At 37.1% G+C, this 22,314-nt stretch overlaps 1 protein-coding gene across 4 annotated transcripts in view; it reads right to left on the minus strand.

Moving 5' to 3' along the window:
* SYT14 (synaptotagmin 14) overlaps positions 1–22,314 on the minus strand; it is a 206,994-nt gene that overhangs the window by 56,103 nt on the left and 128,577 nt on the right. For all 4 annotated transcript variants that reach the window (XM_059146289.1, XM_059146288.1, XM_059146287.1 and 1 more), the window contains 2 exons: positions 13,074–13,345; positions 8,056–8,505 (listed from right to left, as the gene is read on the minus strand). In XM_059146289.1, coding sequence (XP_059002272.1) covers positions 8,056–8,505; positions 13,074–13,345 — 722 coding nt within the window. The remainder of the gene's footprint in view (positions 1–8,055; positions 8,506–13,073; positions 13,346–22,314) is intronic.

Here is a 22,314-nt window from a genome sequence, read left to right on the forward strand (position 1 = left end):
ATACGAGTCCCCCCACGTGACTGAAAACAATAAAACTGCACTGATGGAAAGAATATTTATAATTCAGACTTTTAAATAATCACTCAAAATATATTTAGAAAAAGTTGTATCTTAAAAACATTCAAGGGCTGAGTTATATTTAGTTCCCAAAAGAGTTCTTTTACTAGGTATTTGTATGGTTAAACACTTTTTATATCATCGGATTAAAGGACTTTTACTTTGGGGCGCCTGGGTGGCCCAGTTGGTGATGTGTCCTACTCGATTTTGGCTCCGGTCATGAGCTCAGGGTCCTGAGCTGGAGCCCTGCCTTGGCTCCGCACTGAGTGTGGAGCCTGTTTGAGATTCTCTGCCCCCAAGCTTATGCATGTGCTCCCTCTTAAAAAAAAAAAAAAAAAAAAAAAAAAGGACTTTTACTTTCCTCTTTTCCAGATTGCTTAATGTTCCTTCTTATTTTGAAATTTGAAAAACACACTGCAATAATTTTTTCTTATGGACTGGCACTTAATGAAGATTGCTACTGAATTAAAACAGTAAATTTATCCGCACATGAATAAGACCAAACAAACCAAATTAGTTAACAGTGTCAAGTTCCTATATGCTAGATGATGTTTTAAATTCTTTACATGAATTATCTCCTTTAATTCTCACAAACATTTTCTGAGGCAGCTATACTGTTACTATCCCTGTTTATGAATGAATACATGAGGTCTAGAGTGGCTGAGTATTCCTCCAAGGACACAGGTCAGGAAGAAGTGGGAAACCAAGATGTGACTGCACAGCCTCCATGCTCCCAACCTCAATGCTACACCAACCCACCCAAAGGCAAACAGAAACTTGGTCATGAATGCCTAACAATTCTGACATTAAAACTGTAGATTTCTACTATCTGGTAATTCTTTAATCTTTTATGACGAATCACAAACGAGTTAGTATAAAGAAACATTTTTTATAATGTGAATACAGCGCCAGGGACAATGCCAGCTTTCATTTCAAAGTAAAATATATCCCACCACCAAATTAAGTTAATATGAAAAATGTACTTATAATAATACATGCTATTTTCCATGAACCAGATCTAATTCCTTGAAAAATGAACCAATTAAAGTTTAAATAGTCCACTTTATTTTAAATTATAGAATAAGGAAATATTAGGAAATATAGAATTTTGATTATATAAATTATATACTTTGATGATACAACATGAGATAATTCAAAAACTGTGTGTACCAAACTTATTCAGTTTTCACTTCCTGTCAACTCGATCAGCATTTTCTGCTAGAAAAAAATGTGATCAGTACTATTCTGGTCATTGTTGCCCAAAGTGACAGACTATGAAAAGACCACTGTAAACGGGTAAGATATAGCCTATATAAAAAATTGTAGATCTAAGACTAGATAAAGGAATGATAAGACTTTTTTTTTTTTTTTTTAAGACAAGAGTACCTTTTTTAAAAGAGAGAGTGAGCAAGCGTGAATGGGAGGGATAGAGAGAGAAGCAAACTCCCCACTGCGTGGAGACCAAGGTGGGACTCGATCTCATGACCCTGAGATCACAACTTGAGCTGAAATCAAGAGTCGGGCGCTCAACTGAGGAAGCCACCCAGGCACCATGAGTGTATCTTTAAAAAACAGTAAGTAATGGCAGAATGATTCAAATTAAGGATAACCCATTTCATTTCAAGTTAACAACTAATATCTCTAGTCTACAGGTTTTCGTGTAGCTCACTCATTTACTCATCCTCACCTTGTGAAGCAGTCAGGTCACATACTCCCGTCCTGTCCCCGGCGCTAACATGTATGTACACTAGGGAGAATTAGGTTTTTCTCGAGAATATCTCTGCATGCTCAACACTTAGAAATATGCAGTTCACTTAAACAGGAGTAATGAGTGAGCACACACGGCATGTGCAGGACGACCATGCTCATTTTTAGTGATAGAAATCACTTAAACATATATGCCTAATAGAAACAGCATCAGGAACTGATTCAGGCTGATCATGTACTATCATTTTTTTGGGACCAGAATTATTCTTTGCTCTGAATAGAATGAAGTAAAATGTAACTGTCAAGTGGAGATTTTTTTCTGGATCCTGCTATGTAACAGGAACACGATGGGAGAAAACGACTAAGAAAAAATTAAAGGCTGCTTCTGTTGGCTATTTCTTTTGTCTGTAAGTGGTAAGTCCCAAGAACGACCTCATTCAATGTTACTGTTTGTTACTTAGCAGCCTCCTACCACATAAACAAGCAGCACAGTGGATACAACTCTACTCTTAGTGCTCAACAACCCAGAAAAAAGGAACTTCCTCATCATAATGTACTAAAGTGCAACTTTAAAGGGAAGTACATGGAACTCCCAGCTGGCATTAATGAAGAAGGTATGTATTCAGGATGTCTACTACCTAGACTCTCCAAAAGAATTTTTTTTTTTAAGATTTATTTGTTTGTTTGTTTGTTTATTTATTTATTTATTTATTTGACAGAGATCACAAGTAGGCAGAGAGGCAGGCAGAGAGAGAGAGAGAAGGAAGAAGGCTCCCTGCTGAGCAGAGAGCCTGAAGTGGTCTCAATCCCAGGACCCTGGGATCATGACCTGAGCCAAAGGCAGAGGCTTTAATCCACTGAGCCACCCAGGCACCCCAAAAGAATTATTTTTAAAATTAGTGGTCAATATTTATAACTTGAATGTTAAGTATCTTTCCATGATGTTTCTGTAAAGTACATTATATTACCCCTTCTTGCTAATGCACTTTAGAATGTTCTTAATTATAGAATATGCTGCCATCTTGAACCTAAATTTATCTGTCATAATCCTCATGCCACTCTAAATTGATCAAATAGTACCATCTTTCCATAAAGCATTTGTTAATTTCTCTCATTAGTATTACAAATAAATGAAATCAGTATCTTGGAAAAGTTAATTGCATAAAATAAAATACAGGAGAAAGGAATATAATACATGTATCTAAAGCTAATTCTTTAATTTTCTGGCTTATTTAAAAAAACAAACAAACAACTAACAAACATGAAACAAGAATGAAGTACGTATTGGTCCAATGGTTTATAGTTTAGTCTTGGATGGTTCAATGAAATGAATCCCAGTTGAATTGATGTTCTTTATTCCCTGTATTCAATATACAGAACAAATAGTTTAACCACTGAGATCTCAGTTTTTCCCACTCAATTTTCCTGCATGTTCAAAATTTCTTGAGACATAGGATTTAAACTTGACTTCTTTTCAGTTTTATATAAAGTAAGAATCTGATTTAAACAAAAAGCTTCCTTTTAGGCTCTAATTTCACTTCTTTCACTGAAAGATTTACCTGGTAACAATTCTTAATGTGAGACTAGAGTTATTCCTCTCCACTGATAATATATGCTCAACTACTTTGAATAACTGTCTCTAAATAGGTCTGTAACTATTTAGTTTTATACTAAAGTGAGCCATGAATCGTGTAAGTGTTATCGTCTAGGGACCTGAATTGCACACATGCAGCTTTCTCCTTCACGTAGTAACTGTTAACTGTGATCATTAGTTTATCATGAAGTATCTACTTTAAATTGCTTTAGGATGAAGAAGTGTAATCTACATTGAGAAAATGTAACTTTCTGACAAGGTAGGATGTGAATGTAGTGAATATGAAAATAGGAGAAGCCAAGTTTTAAAAGACATTTGCTAATAATACAGACTAAAGTATGATTCTTAGAGGGACACACATTTCAATTACAGAGTATAAGCAATAATTTACCTGTCTTAAAAATAAAAGTCACAGTATAAATACCAAAGTAAATTAATTCAGTCTAGTAACAACAAAAAAAGATAGGCTATTTTTGAGATACAGGAAACTTTAGGAATTAAAGACTGAAAGTGCAGGTATCTAAAAGAAGATCTTCATTTCAGTAAGTCATGAGGAAGGCTGATCACTCTACAAGACTGTGGCATTAAACTCTTGAATGGGGAATTATATTAACATATATGTCCTTTGTTGATTATTATTTAGAAGCAATACATTGTGATGTGTTCCTACTTAGTTACTCTAAGATCATGATTATTGGATTCTAGGTCATAAAAGATTCCTAACAGAGCTATTTTAAGGATATTGATACTTACCAGGGTATGGGTCTTAGTAAGAATTTCAGAACTATCAGGTTTACCTGAATACGTTAATGAAATCAATTTAACAAGTATTCACTGAACACCTATATTCTAGGTTCTGTGAAAAGTAAGTATAACTAAAATCATTTAAGTCAAACAGACAGACTCTATTCTCAAAGTACTTAAAATCTAGAAGGATGACATAGAACAAATTCAATAACAAGAAAATGTATGACTAGCCGCAGAAACAAGCACCAGAGGCAATAACTGAGAAATAACATGTACCACACGCACCCACTTACCCACTCATCTAACCAACATTCACACAGCAATAACCAGTACTTGCTACTTGGTCTACAGAGACAGATAAGATCAACTAATTTAAATTTGTATTAGAAACAGTCTAACAAATTTCTATAAAGATGAGATTTAAATTAGACTTTAAATAACATCTGAGATTTAAGTAGATTCAAATTATAATCGGGACTGACATTTTAGAACAATCTTAATGAAGGCAAATCCCTCATGACATTGGCCAGGTCTCTTGCCATTCTTTTATTCTCTGTATTTCTTCACTACCACAAACTGCCATCACATTCCTCCTTTTCTGAATTTTTTCACTATGCCTTCTGGTCCTCCTGATGTATGATAAACTCCTCCGGAACCTTAGTTTCTTCTGTGAACCCCAACATCTTACTTCAACCCAAATCCAACTCTTCTCTGAGGATACATCAACCGCTGTAGACTTCTCCTGGTCACACCCTCACACCTGAAATGCCTCAGGGTCAAAAAGCACCTAGTAAGTAGCTCTAGCCTTACAACTTCAGTTTCCTTGTGTTTTCTGTGTGTCTCAAGACTGAAATCGAAGTTTCGGCTGGGCAGGGCCATTCTTACCTGAAGGCTCTGGCTGAGCATCTACTTCTAGCTCCTTCAAGATGTTAGCTGAATGCAGTGCTTTGCAGTTGTGGGACTGGAGCCCCCCATTTTCTAGCTAGTCGCCCCACGTACATTATGCTAACTAAATACTGTCTGTGCAAGGAAGGGTTGTGAATGTTTGTGAGAGACAGAGTGAAGATTATTGTTAAGAAATCTGGGAGGCTGAATGAGAAATATGACTGGGCTGAGGAAAGGAGGAGAGGCTGCTGCAGACAACTGGTACACACGGTAGTAATGCGGAGCCAAAAACGCAGGTGAAGAGAGTGACTGGGGTTCTCCCCTGGGGAGAAGTGCCATCTGCACGCCGCTGAGCATAAGAGAAAAATTCCAGTTATAAGAGGGATACACCACAGTAGGAAGGGTAACTGCCTACACTCCAGCTGTTGAGTATGGCCTAAGAGATCACTTAAACAAGTAAACAATAGACTGTATGGCTATTTCAACATTTTTCAGTCAGGGTTCTGTTTGAAATCACTGGCAGCTAAGTCTCAGTGGAATAGCAATGTCCTAAAGGAATCGGGACGACTAGAGAACAGGCTTATGGGGAAGCTTCTGAAGAACAAAACCGAAAGCCATCCTGCGGGACTGGCCTGGGAGGACATCGTGCTGCCGCCCCCATTGGACACTTACGTGCCCAACTCCTGCAACTGTCGCTGTCTAGCACCAGTACTGCTTCTGCACCTGCAGAGCTGTTTGGGAATTACTACTGACCCTGAGGACCAGATTCCTCCACCATCGGCCTCACGCCGGCATGAGGGGTGCGCAGCACCTGCTTCTCTGCTCAGTCTGCCCTGAGTTTTCCTGGAAATGAGTCAGAGTCGCAGAGCCCAGGGAGCATGGCTCCTGCTCTAGCTACCAGACAGACTGGGAGAGAACTTTATAGTTTACCTGTAGGTAGGGCGTGGGACTAGTAGTTGGGGCTTTCTCAGACATTGGAAGATGGTTGAAAAGATAGGGAAGAGTAAGAAAACATAATCAATGCCTGAACAAAACATAACACATTTAGCACATAAAACTCATCTGAAATCCACCTGTTTCTGTTCTTACCTAACATCTTTCCCAATATAAATTAGTAGAATTGCAGTATCAGAGATAGATGGGACATTTGGTTTAATGCCCTCCTTTTACTAATAAGAAACCTGATGCCTAAAGAGGCTAGATCATTTATCCAAGGTTATAACCACAACTAGTTAGTAGAAAGAACTCATTTTTTCAACAGGAAGGAAGACAAAAGAGAAGAACAATTAAATACAGGCATTAAATTTGAAAAGTGTGACAATGTAGAGAAAAAAATTCTCCAAGAGCAGAAGATGGATAGTTTTATTCAGATTTAAATATTATGTCTTAGAAGCTGTCTGTCCGGCACGTTTTTTGGTGACCATGCCTCAAATTTACTGTCCCAGTTGTCAGAAACACAGAACTGATGGTCATAAGCTAATACATGTTATGTACAGAAATAATTAAGTTTGACCACAGATAAAACCATATTATTTTCTATGGCTTCAGTTTCTTTGTGAAATGAATATAATTAACATAGAATTGGGAACAGATGATTTGAAGTAAATAAACACAAAATACATACCTCGTGATGATATAGTCATTCTCTTCTAATTTAAATCAGGTATTTCTCTAAAAGAATGTATTCCACAGATTAACTAGTCATCACTCAGACCAAATCATGAGAAAGTTTAAAATCCTATTAAGAACTGCAGACTATTCAATTTTATTAAAAAAAAATTATTTTTTCCCCTCTGGAATATTGCCTGGACTTCCTTATTTCCTTCTCTGATAAACTGATATTATATTTTTAAAAAGGACATTTCTCCAAAATGGTTAGTCTGCAATTTAAAGTATAACAAGTTATCAATAAAGGCTAACTATTATCCTATAAACCAGTAGGGATATACCATATTTATTATCACCTTTTGGTTTTAAATATGTTTTAAAATCATCTAGCTAAAACAGGATAGTGAAAAAAAAAAAAACCAACTATTGTGAATGACTATCCTATAAGATCAAATGTTGTCTGGTATAAATTCAGTGAGGCTCTGATTCTGGACTTGTGCTTTAAAAGCTTAAAAAACTCTAAAATACACTTTTATTTAAAGACACACATCCATTTAAAAATCTCTGTATTATAAAAATGCTCTTAATTCAATTAATATAATTCATAATTATATTAAATTATAATTAATTTAATAGATATAATTAAATATATTTAATTATATAAATATAATTCATAATTTATACTTATAGCCTATCACAGATTTTTCTCAATATCTAAATAACTACGTGGCATAGTGTATCTTCCCAGTTTAAAGTAGTTCAGCTCTCCTGTGCTCTGCAATGTCTTGTGGGAGGTTAGTTACAAATATGGAGAGACAGAGAGAGCTGTAGGTGATAAGAACCTGGAGGGAAAAAAAAAAGGAAAAAAGAAAAGGGAGGACAACTCACAGACCAAACTTAAGTATTCTCCCAGAGATACTGCAAAATCTTTTTTTAAAAAGGGTGCAGAGCATAACAAGGCCAGGTCTTCTTTTGAACCTTTAAAAATAATTTCATAAGAGCTCTGGAAAGATAATCAGTCATGAGCTCGGCAGTAGAACGTAGTCTAAAAAAGCAAATAATTTCTGCAGTATAGTAAGTAAGATATGGGGCTAGATCTTGCTATATCACTTAGTCTTAACCTGGAAAGGAAACAATAAATTCTGCAAGGAGTTCACTTTGATGTCATAATCAATCATCTAATAAATATTTAACAATAATGAACATGTAATTCGTTCTGGACCTGACTCTGTGAAGGATAAAATACATAAAATGAATCACATATAATCTTCAAGGGCAACTTTTATAGAATGAGAAAAAATTATACCTACCTATCCGGGGCTTAGAAATTTTGTAAAGGTATGATTATTACATAAAAAAAATTGAAAAAGTTGTTGGCTTGATCATGGATTTTAAAAATTATGGATGTTACATACCACGACATAAATCGTATTCAGGCTATTTGATCAGATACTCACAGAATGATTGTAAGAAGGTTCCAATATCACAGGTAATGACATTTTCCCTTGAAGATTCAATTTTGTTAAATAAAAAATCTTTTCCCCCACAATCTTTTCTTTTTTCATGCGATGTACACCATACAGTCTAAACCGAACAGCATAATTTCCAATCATCTCAGATTCAACATGATTAAATTTGAATGTTTCTGTGAAGACAGGGCATGGTCCTCTCTGGATGCTGGTTTTTGCTCTCTGTTTCTTTATAGGTAGAAGAACAAGGTGTACTTGCCATGAGTTGCCACCTGTCCTGTTATATGTTGGGATATCTGTGACAGCTGTCACTGTTACCAGAAGCTTCTGTTCTTGGGAGTCATAGTCAAAAGTCACATCCAGTGTGCCATATTTAGCTTCTGGCTCAGGATCAAAAGGTTTAGGAAGCTGTGAAGAAGATCCTTGAGCTGACATATCCTGAGAAAAGCAAATTTAAATGTTTTCAGTTTTTAGCTCTATTATTTAAAGTAGCATGTAAATAAATACCTGACATTTCTTTAGGAAGATGATATGGAAACTGTCTTGATTTGCTGTCAGAAAGAAAGAAATAGTAATTAACAGTCAACTACAATCAAAAGCTACTCTACAGGACTAGGACAGTAAAAGTGGTAGCTTTAACTCAAAAACTTAGTATAACAAAGACAAAGAATTTAGTATCCTCCAATTTTAAGAAAGTTGGATCTATGTCTTTATGATGAGAATTGAAAATATATATTTCAATGTGTATCTCTCTTCCTTTTGTAGGAAACTACTACATTTTATTTCCAACATTAAAAACAACGTAACTGCCAGCTCCATATGAGGCTGGTGAGAGAGAGAACATAAATACGAGCGTAACGTGATCGAAAAATGTGGCCCCATTTTCAGTTTGTTCTAAAACGCCCACATCTGTAATAGAATGTAAACAAACATATTAAGGATTGGAAATCAATGAAAATGTGAAATATGAAAGGATAAATCCAAAGGCCTCAAAAATACAGCCAAACTCCACTTCTCCATAACACACACACATACTCTTTACACTTGGACTTCTAATCTGAATTTAAAACTATGTATTACTTCCTAAAGTCAATTACTATTGAAAATTGCTGACTACATACTTCAAAAGTTCAAGAAGGGCTGAAACTATACATTTTGATTATGAGATTGAAAGAAATTATACTCATTCTACTGGGAGCTATCTCAAATTCCTGCCAGTCTAACTCTCTGGAATGTTCCAGGAGTGTCGGCTAGTTACCAACAGTGCCAAACCCAGGTCTCCGACCTTTTAACTATACCACTTTGCCCCTTCAAGTATTTTAATAAATCTTAAATGTCTTTAATTTTGAAACGTGGGCCAATTTTACAATTTTCTGTTTCTGAACTTGTCCCTAGTGCCTATGGTAGCGTCACTACTACTAGTCCCAGTCTTCCCTTTTTCCATTTCTGAGAAGAACCGCCTAAGTTTTAGGCAGAAAAACACTGAATGGCAAGAGCCTATATTTGAAAACTTGCCTTATGGCAGACATGCTGATGAGACTCGGCCTTCATCAATGGGGGAACAGACAGAAGTTATGCCTGAAACTTCCAGATCAGGTTTACATAAGATATTACTTGCCCTTCACTCTCTTAGTCTTCCCACAAGCAGATACACACCTAGGATGTGTGCCTGGACCTTGCGGACTAGCACAGTACATCAGGGGACGGCAGAGTGACAAAAACCAACAACAGGGACATCAGAACCCTGAGCCCCTGAATGGTATTATAGAGCAACGTCACCTACTCATCCTGAACTGTCTTTAAATGAAAGACAATCTTTGGTGGTTTTTAGCCACTGTACTGGTCTCTTATTACAGCAGCTTAACACATACCTAACTATTATACTATGAGCCTGGCTATACTTTGGGTGCGTGTGTGGGTTCTGTAGAGAACCAAAAACAGGTCTTTTACGTAAAATCTGACATGTCTACCTATGGTGACCTGCGTGGTACTATGTATGAAAAGAGAGATAACCAACGAAGAACAATACTTGGGGAGAGGCAACAAACTCTTAAAGAAGAATTCAGGATTTTTAAAATGGAATATGATGAAATCAGGGTAAACATATTCTTACTGTCAAAAAAACTGACAGCTTAGAGCAAAATGTTTTAATGTATGCCACTTCATAATTGGCAATCAAAGATGATTAATTACATGGTTTTGATTTTTCAAAGAAATACTTTCTAAAATAGTATCATAACAGCTAGGATTTTCAAGGAAGTAAGAAATTTCATAAGGTTCCAGAGAGGGCTAAAAGGCGGACCTTTACAGATAAAAACTACTATTTGTGTTCTGTAACAGGCAGCTAGAAAATAATTCTTCCTTTCAAGGAGTCTGAATTAAAGTTTTGAACCATTGCTAGCTAGTAATGAGTTGTCAATAGAATTTGTGACCTCCTCGTCAGGGAACTTTCCGGAATCCTCAGTCCTATCTCAGTTCAGTCATGTATGTGAATGAGCTCTAACATAGCTATATTCTGGATAAACCAAAGAAAAGTAAGAATTTTCTATTTGATAAATAATATCTATCAAAGGAACAGTAGGAAGCAAAATAAACTTGAAAAAACACAAGATTGGGCTTTATACTAACAGAGGCTATCAAAGCATCTAGATACTGATATAATGTGCACTTGCTGTTTTGTTTGAATATATTAAATTCTGCTATAGAGGCACAAAAGCAAGCAGCATACAAGAGACTCATCAGTGTTAACAGAGCAAGCTGGCGATTTCTGAAATATGGGTAAAAACGCAAAGGCTGTATTAACTATAAATAATGAATCAGGAAGTAACTTGAGAGGCAAAATTCAGAAGAGTAACTACAGTACAGTACAGTAACTACAGATAGTAACTAAGTTAATAACATGGAATATATGTCCAAAAGAGACATAATAAATCAAAAATATTTAGAACAAATGAGTACTATCTTGAGAAAGGCACGTAAGGCCCAAGCCATGATGACGTCACCTCTGAGCTAGTAGCAGCTGTATCAACCATGTGCTCCTTAGATCGAAGTGCGTATAAAAAGGCTAAACTGGCAAGTTTCACTGATGACCAGGAGTACTTGTCCCTGAATCTCTTCCAGAAAACAAAGTTTTGGGCCCTTGGCACCCCCGTTCAAATCTCAACTCTTGGGGTGCCTGGCTGGCTTAGCTGGTAGAGCATGTGGCTCTTGATCTGGGGGCTCGTGAGTATACGCCCTGCACTGGGGGTACAGATTACCTAAAACAACAACAACAACAACAAAAAACTCAACTGTTGCCCTTATTGCTGCACCATATAAAGGGAACACTGATGGGGCATGAAGAGCGACAGGGACATATGGGCATGCCCTAAATCAAGGCTCACACAGTGTGTTCCTGTCACCTGTACCTACAGGCATCCTGAGTGTGTTCATTTAGCTCATCTTGCTCCTCTCACTTCTTACTATCTATGTGAAATAGATTAAAACACACATAATCTAATTAAAACACACAAATCTGAATTTGGTCCATGAGTCCTCCGAATTGCCTGGTGGTGCACTGGGAGGTACCAAAGCATCAAAGGAATTTCCCACACAACGATTTAGGTCAAGAGGGGCAGGAGGGTATGGTCGGTAAGAGCCCTGTGTGTGAGTCAGGCCGACCTGGGTTTGGATGACAGCTCCATCATCTGGGAGGTGCTGGTAGGCAGGCAAACTGTTTCCCTCTCTGAGTCTCAAGGTCTTCACTTGTAAAATGGGAATAACTTCCTGAAGATGAGGTTACTAATGGGGAATATGCTGACTGTAAAGCTTATAGCAAAATCTCTGGCATACTCGTTGCCAGCTATCGTGGGTAATTCCATGACCCAGGCTTCCCTGCCAGCCTGTTGGCGGTCTCTTGGGTAAGCAAGCCTATGGAACAGGGGTCTCAAATAAGTTCAGGCACAAGGCACAGGGCACAGGGCAGGATTCTGTGTAGAAAATCATGGACTCCTGGTTGTATTAAACTTAAAATACCAATGAAAATTTTCTTCGAAGTTAGATACTATATTAGAATACAAGAAATAGTAGAAAAGTAATAACAGATAAAATGTGTTTTTAGAAATTGTATAAGAAAAACTTAAAATTAAGGGAATTCTGTTCATAGCTTTACTTTCATTATTTAATTTTAGAGGAGGATGAAAATTCATCCAGTAAGAACACTGACACACTGCAGGATTATGAAATGTTGTCTGGGACAAAAGTTGTAAAAACCTGCAATGTGAGAGGAAAAAAAACCGTAAAAGTATGTATTACCTAGTGGAAACATTTAAATTACCTTTCCATTTTCATCATAAAAGGGACATTAAAACAAATCCTTTTTAGAACATAGAGAGACTTCAAAAGTTCAACATACCAATTTTTGTTGTCATTTTCACATTTATGCTTCAAAATAGGAAATAAAATGTAACCAACAACTCTGAACAAATGTCGCCATGCATTCAAGTTTCATTAGTAAAGCTGAGCATTACTTATCTCTTCCATATCCCATGAATTGAAAATGCGAAAACATTATTTTTGAAAAACTATAAAACACGAATGAGCAATCTCCCTAAAGTAAAAATATCCTAAATAAAAGAATTTTAAAAATAAAAAGCACATAAATAGGAACCGCAAGATGAAAGAAACAGATAAGTAATTCCAGAATGTTTTGTAAAAAATGTGAAAATAAAAAAGACCTCTCTTGAAGCTGAAACCGGGGGAAGGTCGTATGTTTCAGTAGCTTGTGAATTGCTCTCATTTTTAGCTACCCGTCCTCCTTTTGGGGAATACGGAGGGCGGCGCGTGGAGAATGATTGGGACAGTCCTGGTAAGTCTGCCAGATAAAGACGAGATCAAGGATAACAAAGGTACTGTCAGCCACCAAGGACAGGACAGTGATAAAACCTTTCACTGAGAGGAGAAGCACAGGGTTATTATCATCCCCCAATAACATCCACGTAGAAAGCTCTACGTGCTGTGTTACTTACTTCCGGGCTCAGGACTGCAGTGCTGTCACTGGGAACATCTTCTTCATATCCTTTATTAGGAAAGCTTTCTAGTTCATGACCTGTGCTTCCTTCACTTGGGCACTTGTTATATGAACATCTTGGACTGTTGCTGCAGTGGGAAAATTCACATTTACTGTCCCCAATTTCTGAGGGCGTACACGAGAGATGGGGAGAACCACTGTCGTCCTGATACGGTGGTGGCTGCAGTTCATCCAGTGGGGGCGTTCTTCTCATTCTCTGAATGCAGTTTCCTGACAATGATTAAGAATCTGGTCACTGTTTCCAATTAGTCTCAACATGCAGTACAGTCCACAATTACTGTAAATAACTTAAAAAAAAACTGGATTAAGAAATTTGTGGCAATGTAACTAGTAGATTCACTCGTGAGCTTCCTTCTTCCCTAACGGAGAGACGCAGAAATAAAACAGCCTGGTTTCCCACTCCTCTCCTCATAAGATTGGGAAAAATAAAAGTCACATATGCAGAAAAATGCTGTCATAGACCATAAAGATGGGAGAGCGAGAAATACTAGCAACTAGCCTACTTACTGAGTTCTTTCTTTCCACAACAATCTGGAAACATATGCATGTTTTGCCTGCTCCCCTATGATGTGTGGCCTCTCTAGCCACACTGGGTACAAGTACAGGAGGTACATGAACAAAAACACTTCATTTATTTTCTTCAGCTACTGAGATGGACTGAAAGTAGCATTCCGTTCTGCTGTGTGAGAAACGATTCCTCCACATCCACCCGAGATCCAGAATCCTAAAATGAGGCACACTGTGAATCCTGGCCTAAATCCTCACGGATAAGCCGGATAAGCCGAGGCAGAACGCTGCATTCCAGTGGGTGTTTGCAATCAGCCGCTGGCCATTCCCCGCCCCAGACACCCTGCATCCCTCCTAAAGTACACGGCCCCACCTTGTCTACAGCAGGCGTCTCTACCTCCAGCAAGGAATCTGAAACTACATTTTCTTTCAGTCTTAAATTATCCTTTCAATTTTTACCTCAATGATCTGTTTCAGGAGTTCGGAATAAATAGGTCTGTGAACAGGAGATGGGGGGAGGAGGGGATGTAAAAAAATAGAGTTGAGTTTACAATTTAAGAGTACCTAAGTCTCTGAAGATAAATCCTGAATGCAATATCAGGTATTAAATTTAAACACTGCGCATTTTTTCTTTTAATGGACTGTGGCTCTCTGTTCTTAAAAGGGGCCCCGAAAAAAGGTATTTTGTATTATAATTCTTATAATGGAGTTTAGTTCAAATGCTCAATAGGTCTTCTGTTCTTCCTAAGACAGTAAAACTTTACATAAGAAATACAAAGCTCATTTAAAAATGATCACAATGCCTGGTTCAAATGAAAAATATTAATTTGCATGAACTTAGCACAAATTTACATATTGGCTCAGAAGCCCTAATTTTAGAAAAAGAAAGCTAAATGTCTTACCTCGTGAGTCTAACATACCAACTTTAGTTTATAAAACATAAACCAAAAATAAAAAAGTTACTGAATTAACATACTTGAAGCTAAATTTGAGAAGGGAAGATAGATTAAATTGATACACTGCACTTAGTACCAAATAAATATCCCAGATTTCAGAGAGGGGGTTCCAGGAACCTTTGGTTTTCCTGATAAAAGCAGGCAGACTCAAGTGGCACGCACTTTTTGTCCTCTCTATTTCCTCTGGCCAGGAGCTGCCGCAGCCATCTTGTAACCGTGAAGTAACAAGCCTGACAATGAAAGCTAAGGATAAGGAAGCAGAAAAATGGAGAGTAACTGGGCAACTGAAATATCACTAAGTAGCCATCTCCAAACTTCTGAATCCTCAGACAAATCCCTCTAGGTTAAAAAACATTAACTACAACAAAACACTGACAGCTGGATTTTCTGTTTCCAAATATATTCTCTATTGACACTTTTAAAATTACTTAACCAATATCCTCCCTTCATTAAAAATGTATATTTAATTGGCCATTGAATTATAAATTAAATGGTAATACCTAACATTTGCTATAACATGAAGTCAATTAAAAATTTCTCAATGTACAATACCCTCTAGTTCTATCCATGTTGTTGCAAATGGTGAGATTTCGTTGTTTTTGTTTCTGGTTTTTTGCTAAATGAAATAAGTCAATCAGAGAAAGACAATTATCACAAGGTCTCTCTGATATGAGGAATTTGAGAGGTAGGGTGGGGAGTCGTGGGGAGTAGGGAGGGGAAAAAAATGAAACAAGATGGGACTGGGGAGGGAGATAAACCATAAGAGACTCAATCTCAGGAAATAAAGAGGGCTGCTGGGGGCTTGTGATTCACAGACCTGTACCCCTGAAGCAACTAATACATTATATGTTAATAAAAAAAAATTTCTCAGTGTAGTGGTTTTAGAAATCAGCATACCATCTTTTCCTTTAACTTTATTTGTTTTTTAAAGAGAGGTCATCTTTCTCAGAGCTCAGACTGAATGCTCAGCATATGAGTATCTCACAGGTCACACTGGAGAGAACTGGGTATATATCTATTCCTCAAACCATCTCTGAAGGGGGGGCGATGGGATTATCACAATTGACTTCATCAGAAGCCATCAAAGTGAAGCTGGGGATGGCGTCAGCTTCAATGTCCATATCTACATGGAAGAGAGTAGATGCCACTCATCAAGAAAAAAAGAGAGAGGGCTAAGATGAATAAAATTAGATACAAAGATGGAGACATTACCACAGATATAAAAGATCATATAAGATTACTATGAACAATTATATAACAAACTGGACAATGCAGAAGAACAGATAAATTCTAGAAACATACTAGCTAGCAAGACTGAATCGTGAAGAAATAGAAAATCTGAACAGACCAATAACTAGTAAAGAGATTAAACCAGTAATCAATAACCTCTCAAAAATGATGTCCTAGGCCAGATGGCTTTACTGGTGAACTCTGCCAAAACTTAAAGAATTAATACTAACTCTTCTCAAACTCTTACAAAAAATAGAAGATGAGGGAACACTTCCTAACTCATTTTACTAGGCCAGCATTACTTTGATACCAAATCCAGACGAGGACACTACAAGAGTACTGGCCAATATCCTTAATAAATATAGATTCAAATTTTTTAACAAAATAACAAACCAAATTCAACAATACATGAACATACAACATGATCGATCGCAAACTATTCCAGGGAATCAAGGGTGGTTCAACATCTGTAAATCAAGTGATGCAATACAACACAGTAACAATATAGAGGATAAAAATCACATGATCATCAAAGTAGATGTAGAAAAAGCATTTGACAAAATTCAACATCCATTCATGACAAAAGCTCAAGAAACTGGGTAGAAAGAATAGATTAGTCAACATAATAAAGACCATATACAACAAACCCACAGTTAACAGTATATTCAGCAGTGAAAAGCTGAAAGTGCCTTCTCTAAGATAAGGAACAAGACAAGGATGCTGACTCTTACCACGTGGAAATCTGAGCCAGAGCAATTACACAAGAAAAGAAATAAAAGGCATCCATGTTGGAAAAGAAGAAGTAAAACTGTCTCTATTTCCAGATGACATGATATTATATATAAAAAAGAGCCTAAAGACTCCACCAAAAAACTGTTAGGACTAATAAATGAATTCAGTAAAGTTGTAGGATACAAATCAATATAAAAAAATCAGTTACATTTCTATATACTAATGACAAACTATCAGGAAAGAAATTTTTTAAAACTCCATTTACAACTGCATCAAAAAAGAACAAATACTTAGGAATAAATTTAACCAAGGGATGAAAGATCTATCTGCATAGTACACTAAGAACTGTAAAACATTGATGAAAGAAATTGAAAAAGACAAAAGTAAATGGAAAGATATTTTACGCAACATGGATTGGCAGAAATAATATTGTTAAAATGTTAAATGCTACTCAGAGCAATCTACAGATTCAAAGTGAACCCTATCAAAATTCCACTGGCATTTTTTTCATAAAAATAGAAAAAATAGTTCAAAACTTTGTATGGAACCACAGAAGACTCCAAAAGCCAGAGCAATCTTGAAAAAGGAAAACAAGATCTGGAGATATCTTGCTTCCTGATCTCAAATTATATTACAAACCTATGGTAGTCAAAATGGTATGGCATTGGCATAAAAACAGATGCATGGATCAACAGAATAGCGAGCCCAGAAATGAACACATATATTGCCAATCGATCTATCCCAAAAGAGTGAAAAATACACAACTGGGAGAGGATAATCTCTTTAATAAATGGATGAGAAAATCGGACAGTCACATGCAAACTAATAAAACTGAATCACTATCTTACATTTTAAACAAAAAACCAACTCAAAATGGATTAAAAAGACTTGAACATAAAGCTTGAAACTATAAATCTTAAGTGAAAACATAGGGAAGAAGCCCCTTCACACTGGTCTTGATAATGTTGGAAGCAAAGGCAACAAAAGTAAAAATAAACAAGTGGGACTATATCAAAATAAAAAGCTTCTGCATAAAAAGCCATCAAAAAATTATAGACAACCTATGGAATGGGAGAAAATATTTACAAATAATATATCTAATAAGGGTTAATACTCAAAATATATAAATAACTCCTCCAACTTAACCGCAAAATGACAATCTGATTAAAAAATGGGCTGAGGAACTAAACACACTTTTTCTTTTCTTATCTTTTCTTTTTTTTTAAACACACTTTTTCAAACAAGGCATCCAAATGGCTAACAGGTACATGAAAAGGAGATCAATATCACTGATCATCAGGGAAATGCAAATCAAAAGCACAATGAGGTATTTCACACCTGTTAGAATGCTTAATATCAAAAAGACAATAGCAAATGCTGGCTAGGATGGGGAGAAAATGGAACCCTTGTGTACTGTTGGTGGGAATGTAAACTAGTAAAGCCAGTTTAAAAACGGTATAGAGATTCCTCAAAAAATTAAAAATAGAGCTACCATACAATTGAGCAATTCTACTGCTGGGTATTTATCTGAAGATGAAATCACTATCTCAAAAAGATACCTGCACCCTGTGTTCACTGAAGTATTAGTTATCATTGTCAAAACATGCAAACAACCTAAGTGTCCATCAGTGGAAAAATGGATAAACACACACACACACACACACACACACACACAGGACTATTCAGCCACAACAAAAGAAGAATATCCGGCCATTTGTGACAACACAGATGAATGCTGAGGGCAAGTGAAATAAGTCAGAAGTGAGAGAAAAATAACTGTATGTAACATAAGTGGAATCTACAAAATCTGAACTCATAGATACAGAGAACAGATTGGTTATTGCTAGAGGTGGCGATGGAGGTGCTTTCCAGTTACAAGTAAGTCCTAGAAAAATGTACAGCATGGTGACAGTTAGCAATAGAAGATCTCTGAAGTTCTTACTGGAAGAAAAAAGAATGTGTAGCTATGTGAGGTTACCGATGTTAACTAAACTTACTGGGCAGTCATTTTGCAATAAGTGTATCTATCACATGTTATGTTGTGCAATTACCTTGGACCAAAATAAAAAAAAATACCTTGGACTAATATAATGTTATACATCAATTATATCTCAGCAAAACTGGAAAAAGAAAAGAAAGACTAAACATTTTCCTTTTAAAAGCTTATGTATACAAATACATATATACATGAAACCAAAACAAAGAAACAAACCCAAAGAATATACATCTAAAGAAAATAGGGTCAGGACGAAGGAAGATAAAGGACATTGGCTAGAAAAACCAACACAATCAAGTCCTTGCCCTCCTTATCCTTCCCTGATTTCAGTTTTCATCTCTATTAAAGTATCTTCTCTCTCTGTGGCTCTTTCTTCTTTAAGTGGTTTCACTGTATTAATCCTTGTCATGTAACCAACACACTCCAACTTCTGTCTGGTAATAATCTTATACGTCACTTCCTTTAGTCTGCTTTTTACATCAGGTCCCTGTTTAGCTGCCAGCCAACCTGGATCTATTTACACAGCTGAGCTCCAGCCACCTGGCTCTTGTTAAGCCTCTGTGTAGCCATGCTCCAGAACCAAGGCGTAAGTTACCCAAAAGACATTTAGTGATATTTACTACTAAGTAGGTTCCATGAGCAGACCTCACTAGTGTTTCTGGATTTGAGAGAAACAATTTTATTTTTTATTTTTTTAAAAGATTTTATTTACTTATTTGACAGACAGAGATCACAAGTAGGCAGAGAGAGAGGAAGGGAAGCAGGCTCCCCGCCAAGCAGAGAGCCTGATGTGGAGCTCCGGGATCACGACTTGACCCGAAAGCAGAGGCTTTAACCCACTGAGCCACCCAGGTGCCTCGAGAAACAATTTTATAACTGTGAATTTTGGAATATACATATCAGGATAAATAAATTATATACATATATTTTATAATATATACTATACATTAATAATCATAAATATATAAATACCTTATCTTTATTATATATTTATATAACACTCTATAATTATATAAATACATAAGTTTATAACATGTAAACTTTATTATTTATATACTTCTATAATTGTATTATATAAATCCTTCAAGTTTTGAAAATAAAAATATCGTGTGTTTCACATTTCACGTTACTTACGCATTTTACTTTACAAAGTGAAGAACATGCAAATGTATCCAGAATAGGAATTTCATTAAAAATAAAATGCAGTTATGGGGCGCCTGGGTGGCTCAGTGGGTTAAGCCTCTGCCTTCGGCTCAGGTCATGGTCTCCCAGTCCTGGGATCAAGCCCCGCATCCGGCTCGCTGCTTGGCGGGGAGCCTGTTCCTCCTCTCTCTCTCTCTCTCTGCCTGCCTTTCTGCCTACTTGTGATCTCTGCCTGTCAAATAAATAAATAAAATCTTTTTAAAAAATGCAGTTAACAAAGATTTTTCCTTTTTCACTCTTTTGCAACAATATCTTCTTTCTCTAACGGGCAATTACTTCATATCATATGCACAGTAAAACTAAAAGTTGGCTAAAATTTAATGGATATTGGAAAGTGTTTAATACAACTGTTCTATAAAATAAGAATTTATTCTACAGTTGTTAAATTACACTGTAAACGTTCAACTTTAAGGGGAGATTTCTTGTTGAACTATCAAATGCCAAAGTGAGGATAACATATTATTACTTTTTCCCTCATTTTACAACCTAATTCCATACCCTATTTTGTGGGAATGACAGATCCATAAAAGGATTCATGCATGGAAATATTTTAAGCATGTTACCATCTGCATATTGCACAGTACCCACAAAAGAAGACAAAGTATGTTTCAACCTTACAAAGACCTGGGATGCATGCATATCTGGAATGTGACCTGGGATTTTTAACATATTTGAGACTGGTTTTCTAAGTTTGAGAACCTCAGCTCTAAAAAGTGGTAAACATTCTACATCTGCAGAATTCAGTTTTCAAGTGTCTGTAGAAATTTGCCAAAACTGGCGCCTGGGTGGCTCAGTGGGTTAAGCCGCTGCCTTCCGCTCAGGTCATGATCTCAGGGTCCTGGGATCGAGTCCCACATCGGGCTCTCTGCTCAGCGGGGAGGCTGCTTCCTCCTCTCTCTCTCTGCCTGCCTCTCTGCCTACTTGTGATCTCTCTCTCTCTGTCCAATAAATAAATAAAATATTATAAAAAAAAAAAAAAAAAAAGAAATTTGCCAAAACTGATCACATACCATGTAGTAAGTTAAGGCTTAATACAGTCCACAAAACAGGAAGCATAAAGAAGGTATTTTCTGACCACAGTGAAATTAAACTAGAAATTGGAAATAAAAATCTAACTAAAAAACTATAGAAATCTAGATAAAGCAACCAGAAATCAAAACACACTTCGAAATAATTCATGGGTCAAAGAAGAAATCAAAATAGAAATTAGAAAGTGTACTGAAAATGAGGATAATAAAAATAATCTGGGAGCACCTGGGTGGTTCAATCAGTTAAGCATCTGCCTTTGGTTCAGGTCATGATCTCAGGGTCCTGGGATTAAGCTCCACGTCGGGCTCCCTGCTCAGTGGGAAATCTGATTCTCTCTCTCTCCCCCTTCTTCCTGCTTGTGATCTCACTCTCTCTCAATAAATAAGTAAATAAAATCTTAAAAAAAAATCTGTATAAATACCTGTGGAATGTGGCTAAAGCCAAATACTTAGAAGGAAATTTACAGGCCTGAGTGCATGTGTTGGGGAAGGAAAGGGAGTGAGGCAAAAAACAAGGACCTAATTACTCACTTTGAGAAGTTAAAAACTTAAAAAAACAAACAAACAAAAAACAAGTTAACTCAAAGAAAGCAGAAAGAATGAAATAATAAAAAGCAGAAATAAAGCAAAAAATATACACACAAAAGACAGCGTTTGGTAAACCAAAATATAATTCACTGAGAACACTAATAAAAGTGATAAATTGCTGGAAGAGACTAGTTAGGAAGAGAAAGAGAGACGGTATAAATTATTAATATCAGGAACACAAAGGAGGACATCATTTCAAACCCTTCAGACATTAAAAAGATAGCAAGCTTTTCTTTCATTCTTTCCTTTTTTGGAAATTTCAGTCCTAAAGCTAATCAGCGGGGCTGAAGGAGGCAGCGGCACGCTCTGGTAGTGGCTTATGTCAGAGCGTGGGTGGGGTGAGGACGTCTACCCATGGGAGAAGCCCAGCATACTATTTGGGAGCCCAAGAGAGACAAGAAGGGCACCCACGTCCATATAGGGACAGCCTAGCATGAGGTGTCAGAGGTCACAGAGGGTAAAGGGGGCACCCATCCATGGGGCGCCCCTAAACAGCAGGCTGAAGCCCAAGCTGGGTGAGGAATGCCCAGCACGGAGAGCCAGAGTCAGGATAAGAAGGTTCCCCACAGTGGGGCAGCTGGCATGGGGCAACAAAGCCCCAAAAGGGTGAGCAGTGTGTCTATAATGAGGGAAAGGGGAGTCAAAGCCTGAGAAGGACCAGAGCCATGGAGGGGGAACTGATATGGGCTGTCGAAGCCCAGGAAGGCTGAAGAGGGAACCCACACGGGGGTGCACCTGTGAAGTGTATGAGAACAGCTGCCTGACACAGGAAAACCAGATGGGGAAGGTCTCCACATGTAGGGGCAACCTGGAGTGTGGTTTTAGAGCCCAGGTGGGTGAGGAATGCAACTGTGTGGGGAAAAGGGGAAGTTCTGGAATGTATCTGACCCCAAGCAGGAAGTGAGCGCTTTGGTAAGGATATCCAGTGTGGATGGCAAC

Source organism: Mustela lutreola, chromosome 14 (genome assembly GCF_030435805.1).
Source record: "Mustela lutreola isolate mMusLut2 chromosome 14, mMusLut2.pri, whole genome shotgun sequence".
Taxonomy (NCBI): Eukaryota; Metazoa; Chordata; class Mammalia; order Carnivora; family Mustelidae; genus Mustela; species Mustela lutreola.